Source organism: Geospiza fortis, unplaced genomic scaffold (assembly GCF_000277835.1).
Source record: "Geospiza fortis unplaced genomic scaffold, GeoFor_1.0 scaffold61, whole genome shotgun sequence".
In the NCBI taxonomy this organism is placed as follows: domain Eukaryota; kingdom Metazoa; phylum Chordata; class Aves; order Passeriformes; family Thraupidae; genus Geospiza; species Geospiza fortis.
The window spans coordinates 999,727-1,008,443 of record NW_005054430.1 but is presented as its reverse complement, the minus strand read 5'-3'; the positions used below and the strand labels follow the sequence as shown (position 1 = coordinate 1,008,443).

The 8,717-nt window shown below is 38.5% G+C and overlaps 1 protein-coding gene across 1 annotated transcript in view; it reads right to left on the bottom strand.

The window, feature by feature from the left end:
- The window catches only part of LRGUK (leucine rich repeats and guanylate kinase domain containing), a gene marked incomplete at its 5' end in the record, with an annotated part of 48,456 nt that overhangs the window by 11,143 nt on the left and 28,596 nt on the right, over window positions 1-8,717 (bottom strand). The window contains 3 exons of the mRNA XM_031061889.1: window positions 3,361-3,468; window positions 5,087-5,288; window positions 7,204-7,317. Coding sequence (XP_030917749.1) covers window positions 3,361-3,468; window positions 5,087-5,288; window positions 7,204-7,317 — 424 coding nt within the window. The remainder of the gene's footprint in view (window positions 1-3,360; window positions 3,469-5,086; window positions 5,289-7,203; window positions 7,318-8,717) is intronic.

Sequence of the window (8,717 nt, the reverse complement as noted above, 5' to 3'; positions counted from 1 at the left end):
GGAAGATAAATCAGAGAAACTGCAACTGCCTGTTCCAATGAGCACCTTGTTTGTCTCTTGTGACCAATGAGTAAAGTGCAAACTGATGAGTTGGGTAAGAATGTACAAAAAGCATGAATGCTGGAATAAAAACTGTTTGAAACCTTCTGGAAATGGACTTGTTTGTGTTGTCTCTGTCTCAACAACGGCAGTTTTGGTTGGCTAATTTGAGATTTCCCCGCTAATGAGCGCTAATGAGTGTGGTGTTTCCAGTTTGGTTAATCACCAGTGCACTCACTAAGCCGTACTCACCTATTTCCTGCTGGGAGGCAGGAATGGGAAATGGGAGATGGGAAATGGGAAATGGGAAATGGGAAATGGGAAATGGGAAATGGGAAATGGGAAATGGGAAATGGGAAATGGGAAATGGGAAATGGGAAATGGGAAATGGGAAATGGGAAATGGGAAATGGGAAATGGGAAATGGGAAATGGGAAATGGGAAATGGGAAATGGGAAATAGGAAAGGTAAAGCAGGCTTAAAAGTTCCAAAGGGCATAAAGAGAAATTTATTAGCAGTAACTAAAAGGAAAAAAAGTGATAAGAATCAACCCAAAACCTTCAGGACGCTTTTCCTCCCCCCACAACATTTTCTTTCTTAATGACAATGTGAAGAAACAAACCCTAAAATTTCAGTCGGTTCTCCAGCTCCTTTCCTCTTTCACAGGTGTTGTACACAGCTCTTCGGCAATTAGAAAATTTATATCACTTCTGTAGAAACCTCCCACAAAACCACCACAGGTCTGCAGAAACCCGGGCTTTAAGGTGGCTCCACACAATTCAGCTTTTAAAACCAAAATTATTTCCAATAATTAAAATTATTTCCAAATTGGGAAAAAAAACCCAAACTGGCTGGGCTTTAAGGTTCCTCCACACAACTCAGTTTTTAAAACCAATGTGATTTTGAATAATTCAAATTGATTTCAAAATTAAAAAAAAAAAAAAATCTGTAAACTGGGATTCATCCTGTGTATAAAATCACATTAAATATTAATTTAAATCATATAAATAACCTTAAAAATATTGGGGTTTTTTGGTATTCTTTCCTCTGAGGGCTCTGGTTTTCCAAGAAAAAACCAGATGTGGATTCCTCATCCCTGGAAGTGTCCAAGGCCAGCTTGGAGCATGCTGGGATAGTGGAAGGTGTCGGGGTTGGAACTGGATGGGCTTTAAATTCCCTCCCAACTCAAACCATTCCAGGATTTAAATCGTTTCCAATCACTGGAATCACTTTTATCCCATAGATAAAAGCTGTCAATGGAAGCACAAAGCATTATCAGCTTCAAAATTTGTTCTAATTCTGCTATTAAAAGTTGTTTAAAAGAATTTATCTATTTTCTCCCTGGATTTTTTAATTTTATTTATTTATTTTTTTTTACTCTGTACACCAGCAAAAGATCTTGCCCAGCAGTTCTTTAATAAAATTTAAAAAAAATTTAAAAAAGAGAATTATAAACCTCTCATAATCTCCCACAAACAATCATCTCACTAAAAACTTCCCTTTTAAAGACAACCTTGGGGCAAGGTTTGGAAAAGAAATAATTCTCCACAGTCCAGGAAATTTAAATTGATTTAAACCCCTATAAATGGGGCTCTAAGTGAATTTCATGGTGCGTAGTAAATTTAAAAGTCACTTTATGAGCAGCAGAATTGCCAAAATCTCGCAAAAGTGTTCAGGAAGTTTCTGTAGTGACAAGTGACTCTCTGAAAGAGCTGCTGAAGGATGAAAAACACCAGGATTATATAAAATTATCTCAAAAAAATACCAGGATTATATAAAAAATCTTTTCCTTTTAATCCTCAGGCTTTTTCTCTTCTTTTCTAATAACCTCTCTAGGGTTTGTTGCCTTTGAGACAAAACGTCCCCCGAGTTTTTAAGGCAAGAAAATACAAAATTATAGCAAAGAAAGCAAGGAAATCACCTTTTATCATTTCAGATGAGTGTGGAAGTTCTGGAAATTCAAATAAAATCGACTTCATTGAAAGCTAAATAAAATTTTTCAGCCAAGCCCTCGCTGCTGTAGCTCTGAGAAACCACAGTGTGTTAATTTAGGACTTTCCATGATTTAATAAATTTAATAAATGTAATAAATGTAGGAATTTGTTTTTGTTTTGTTGTTGCAGTGTTAATTTAGGAATTTCCCTAATTTAATAAATTTAATAAAATTGGTTTTGGTTTGGTTTTGCTGTGTTAATTTAGGAATTTACATAATTTATTAAATTTAGGAATTTGAGTTTGGTTTGTTTTTGCTGCATTAATTTAGGAATTCCCATAATTTAATTTATTTAATAAATTTAGGAATTTGTTTATTGTTTGGTTTTGCTTTTAGTTTAGGAATTTACATGATTTAATAAACTAAATAAATGTAGGAATTTGTTTTTGGTTCATTTTGCTGTGTTAATTTAGGAATTTCCATAATGTAATAAATTTAATAAATTTGGGTTTGGTTTGGTTTTGCTGTGTTGATTTAGGAATTTCCATAATTTAATAAATTTAGGAATTCGGTTTTTGTTTGGTTTTGCTGTGTTAATTTAGGAATTTCCATTATTTAATATATTTAGGAATTTTGGTTTTGGTTTGTTTTTGCCATGTTAATTTAGGAATTCCCATAATTTAATTTCTTTAATAAATTTAGGAATTTGTTTTCGGTTTGTTCTTGCTGTGTTACTTCAGGAATTTCCCTAATTTAATAAATTTAGGAAATAGTTTTTTTGTTTTGCTGTGTTGATTTAGGAATTCCCATAATAAATAAATAGTAATAGTAATAAATTTAGGAATTTGTTTTTTGTTTGTTTTTGTATTGTTAATTTAGAAATTTATATAATGTAATGAATTTAGGAATTAGTTTTTGGTTTGTTTTTGCTGTGTTAATTTAGGAATTTCCATGATTGAATAAATTTAATACATTTAGGAATTTGGTTTTTGTTAATTTTTGCTGTGTTAATTTAGGAATTTCCATGATTTAATAAATTTAGGAATTTGTTTTTGGTTTGTTTTTGCTGTGTAAATTTAGGAATTTCCATGACTGAATAAATTTAATAAATTTAGGAATTGGGTTTTGGTTTGATTTTGCTGTGTTAATTTAGGAATTTCCATAATTTAATAAATTGAATAAATTTGGTTTTGGTTTGGTTTTGCTGTGTCGATTTAGGAATTCCCATAATTGAATGAATTTAGGAATTTGGGTTTGGTGTTGCTGTGGAGGTTCCAGGTCTCACAGGCTGCCTCATTTACAGATTTCCATCAATCGATTCCCGAGAAAGAGGAGGAAATCAATCCATGACCAATCAATAGGAACACCCTGCTGATGAAACCGCTTTACCTGCCCTGCTCCAGAAGCCTTCCAAGTTCTCCAGAACGTCGGGAGGCTCCATGCCCAGGCAGACCTTGACAATCAGAGTCAGCTCTGTGAGCGCCTCCTCCAGCTCATCTGCAGAGAGGGAAATGCATCTCGTGGCAGAGAGGAGAGAAACGGAATAAAAACCAACTTTTCATCAGTGCAAAGGTACAAATCTCACGAGTTTGACGCTGAAATACGTTTTTAGGTCAGCCAGAAAATACGGAAATACGTTGTCTGTCACAGAAATACGTTTTTAACGTCTCTTGGGGGAGAAAAACCTTCATCTTCCTAAACAGTACATTCAAAAAAAGCTGAAATTCTCTGCACTCTCCTAAATATTTTCCTGATGGTTTATTTCTTTAGGGCCATATTTCAATTGTGTGTACAAATTCGCAACATTTTGCACCACGGCGCTGTAATTTAACGTGGTGAACGCCAAAAACTCTACAAAAGGAATGAATTACAGAGAGATTCTTTCCAGGAAGGATTCTCCCACCTGCTGCTGGAACCCTGGCTGCTGAGAATTGGAGATTTCTGTGCTGCCAGCACTGATCCCCAGAGAACCCTGCACTGACCTGAGGCCTGGAGAAGCTTCCAGAATGGAATGATGGACCTGGGATTGTGGGTGTGCAGTTTGAGCAGAAGTGTGTGATATCACAGGGTGGGAAACCCAGAGTTTAAGGGTTTAGAATACAGGAATAGATATAAAGCAAGATGGAGGTTTTGGGGCAGTGCTGGTCCTTCTTCTTCTCCATGGGTTTGGGTGGTTTTGTGTCATTGGATAAAAAACTCCCCATTGTGGGCATGGGTGGTTGGTTATTGGGTTAAAAGATAATTTATAATAATTATTATAATGATTTATTTTAATTTATGATAAATATTATTATAATTTATCATAATTGGGTGAAAATAATGTAGGTGTCATTTCTTAATTAGACAGTTTAAAAGACCTTGGAGAGAGAGAGATGGGGCTCCATTTTTGGTTGCTAAAGTTCTATAGAACTCACAGTTTGTGAGACATAAATAAGAACTGATAAACATCTGAGTCCCAATACAGTATTAAATGTGGGTTAAAAGATAAATTATAATAATTATTAGAATTATTGATAATAATTTATTATAATTGGGTGAAAATAACTCAGGTGCCGTTTCTTAACTGGACAGTTTATCCTAAAATTGTCTTGTAGAGAGAGATGGGGCTCCATTTTTAGTTTGTTACTGAAGTGCTGCAGAACTCGGGGTTTGTGAGACTGTGACACAGATAAGAACTGATAAACATCTGAGTCCCAATACAGTATTAAATGTAACACAAGATGGAGGTTTTGGGGTTTGGGCTGGTCCTTCTTCACCTTCTTCTCCATGGGTTTGGGTGGTTTTGTGTCATTGGATAAAAAAGTCCCCATTGAGGGCAGGGGTGGTTGGTTATTGGGTTAAAAATAAAAATAATTTAGGCGTCATTTCTTAATTGGACATTTTAAAAGGCCTTGTAGAGAGAGAGATGGGGCTCCATTTTTAGTTTGTTATTGAAGTGCTGCAGAACTCGGGGTTTGTGAGAGTGTGACACAGATAAGAACTGATAAACATCTGAGTCCAATAAGAAATATCATCTCACACATTTAACCCCAACCCTGTCCAAAAGAAGATGAACTCACCAACCCGCTGCCCCTCAATTCCTAATTATCCCCGAGGCAATCAGCAATTAACTGACCCGTGTTGATGACTGCATCGAAGAAGCCAGGGCGGTCCTGGTTGATCTGCAGGTACATGTCCACCCTGCCCACTGCCTCCTCAATCTCCGGCCTGGTGAACAAGCCCGTCCTCCTCAGGTGCTCCCCGTATTTCTCTTTGTCCTTTGGCACCAGCAGGATGCACCTGGGTCTGAAGTGCGTGTGCTTCAAGCTACGGACGCCCTGGAAAATAAAGCAGAGGGGGAAAAAAGTGCGGTTTTCCTTGAAAATGTTTGTGGAATTTGGAGCTGAGTTTGTTTCTCTTGAAAATAAAGCACAGAAAACAGTGGATTTTCCTTGAAACTGAGTGTTTGTGAAATTTGAAGCTGAGTTTTTTCTCCTTGAAAAAACAGCGGCTCCATTTTCAAACCAAGAAAAAAGGTGAATGTGCTGGTGATGCTGAAAAAATGGACCGGAAATTGAAAATTTAAGAAACAGACCAGCAAAGGGATTTAGATTCTGACTAAACCAAGGTTGGAAAAGCTCTCTAAAATCATCCCCCCAGCACCGACCAACGTCCCCCAAGTGCCACATCCTCATGTTCCTTGAACTCCACCAATGCCTGTCTGTGGGAACTCTGCACATCACTCCGGATGTGAGGAGTCTCCCGAGACCACGTCGAGAGCCGAAACCCCGTCAGGGGGCTCGGAGATCTTGGCATGATGCCCGGAACACTTGGTGGCTGGATTTCGATCCTGCAAATGAATTGCCAGTTTGGTATGAGGGCTGGAAGGTCACACAGGTTTAAAGGGTGTTTTTATAAGGTGCACACAGGGTGAAAATATAAGTTTTAAAAATTTTGGTATAAGGGTAATGGGGACAAGATGGAGGGAACAGGGCGTGTCTCATCCTTCTTCTTTTTTCTTCTTGTTCTCCATCTTCTGCTGTGATGGTGGCACTTGGGGATTGGTTTGGGGAAGGGGTGCACTGTCTAACGTGGGTGACGGGTATTGGAAAGTAAAGGTAAATATGATATATGTGATTTGTAGTATAAAAGACGGCGCAGCCTTGGGATCAGGCGGAGAATGTTGTGGCTGCCTTGCTGGTCAGACCTCTGTCTGCCAGGAAGAAAATTTTGTAGATAAGACTTAATAAACAACCTGAAGACCGAACAGCAAAGAGTCCAGTCTCATTCTTCAGAGCCTGGGGTCGCTCCCTGGACCACCCAACTCACCTCGGGGGCAGAGAACAAGCAGCCGACCCCGAGAAGTACTACTATTATTAGAATATCATCTAGGTATATTCAGTGATATATTAATGACTTAGTTGTTCAAGATTCTTAAGACTTTGCTCTAGAGATCTTACTGTCTAAATGCTTGTATTTTCCTCCAATATTCTGTGGCTATACTGTGTCATGCTGCTCTAAAACTGAGCTATCAGGGTTTAGCTGATGCTTGAAAAATTGTATTTAAAATTACATTGTTGTAATATCATTATAACTTACTGTGTAGAAAGGTTCCCAATAAAGTGAAGGGTGGTGGTGGAGGGGGCTGGGGAAGAAGGAGGACAGTTAGGAAGGAGAGTTTGCCTGATTTGCCAGAGATCACTTATGCTATATAAGTGAAAGCAAGTGTATTTTGGGTGAAGCAAGGGATGGAGGGAACAGGGCGTGTCTCGTCCTTCTTCTTTCTTCTTCTTGTTCTCCATCTTCTGCTGTGATGTTGGCACTTGGGGATTGGTTTAGAATAGACGTGCACTGTCTAACATGGGTGATAGGTATTGGAAAGTAAAGGTAAATATGATATACGTGATTTGTAGTATAAAAGATGACGCAGCCTTGGGAGCGGTCGGAGAGCGTTGTGGCTGCCTTGCTGGTCAGACCTCTGTCTGCCAGGGAGAAAATTTTGTAGATAAGATTTAATAAACAATCCGAAGACCGAACACCAGAGAGTCCAGTCTCATTCTTCAGAGCCTGGGGTCGCTCCCTCGACCACCCAACTCACCTCGGGGGCAGAGAACAAGCAGCCGACCCCGAGACCTGTCCCAACCCTTTATTTTCCTTTCCAGGAAGAAATTTCCCCCAATATCCAACCTGGGGCCGTTTCCTTTGTCCTGTCCCAAGTGCTGCGAAGGAGTTTGTCCCACTGGGTGCTCTCACCTCGACTTCCATGTGGACACAGGTGGCCAGCCCCTCCTTGGCTATGGATTCCAGCGTGCCTCTCGCCAGGCCGTAGCGCTGCCCGCTGTATTTGTAGGTTGCCAGAAATCTCCCCTGAAATTCGGAACAAGGACAATGCCGAGGGAAATGTTCCGAAGGGAACAGCTGCCTCAAGTGGGTGAATCGCGTTGGGATTCCCTGACTTCGCTTCTTCCTGTTTAAATCAGCACTAATGAGCACAATGAGAGCCCAAAATCAGCGTTAATGAGGGCAATGAGAACCCAAAATCAGCATTAATGAGCCCAAAATCAGCACTAATGAGGGCAATGAGAGCCCAAAATCAGCGTTAATGAGGGCAATGAGAGCCCAAAATGAGCATTAATGAGCCCAAAATGAGCGGTAATGAGCCCAAAATCAGCATTAAGGAGCCCAAAATCAGCATTAATGAGAGAAACCAAAATCAGCACTAATGAGGGCACTGCCAGCCCAAAATCAGCACTAATGAGAGCCCAAAATCAGCATTAATGAGAGCCCAAAATCAGTGTTAATGCGCCCAAAATCAGCATTAATGAGAGAAACCAAAATCAGCATTAATGAAGGCACTGAGAGCCCAAAATCAGCATTAATGAGCCCAAAATCAGCATTAATAAGGGCACCCAGAGCCCAAAATGAGCACTAATTAGAGTCCAAAATCAGCATTAATGAGCGCACTGACAGCCCAAAATGAGCATTAATGAGCTCAAAATCAGCGTTAATGAGAGAAACCAAAATCAGCATTAATGAGGGCACTAACAGCCCAAAAGCAGCATTAATGAAGGCACTGAGAGCCCAAAATCAGCATTAACGAGAGAGCCCAAAATCAGCGTTAATTAGAGAGCCCCATATCAGCGTTAATTAGAGAGCCCCATATCAGCGTTAATTAGAGAGCCCCATATCAGCTTTAATGACGGCACTGAGAGCCCAAAATCAGCGTTAATGAGGGCAATGAGACCCCAAAAATCAGAGTTAATGCGAGCCCAAAATCAATGTTAATTAAGCATAAAATAAAATACTAAAATAAAATTAAAATTTTTATAATATAAAAATATAAGATATAAATGTAAATAAATAAATAAATATAATATTAAAATTAAACCCCTTGATGACTGTTCTCATGAAAGGCCAGCTCAGTTGTTCCAAGCTTTGCCAATAAACCAAATAAACCCCACGTTATATTTGTGCCTGAAAATAAGTTTATTTTTCGGTTGTACTATTATTTAAATATTCCCCACTGGCCATTTTGCCCATCTAGTGGTTTCTATAAATTCATTTACAGGGGAAAAAACAGCACAAACCTACAAGAAATTTGTCATTTCTGTCTATGAATTTAAAAACTCAACTGAGAGTGAATAAACATTCACAGCCAGGCACAAATCTGGTGTGATAATAAAATAAAATATCTATTAAAAATATATTAAATAGACATAAAATATATAAAGGTATAAATATAAAATATATAAATATAATATAATATA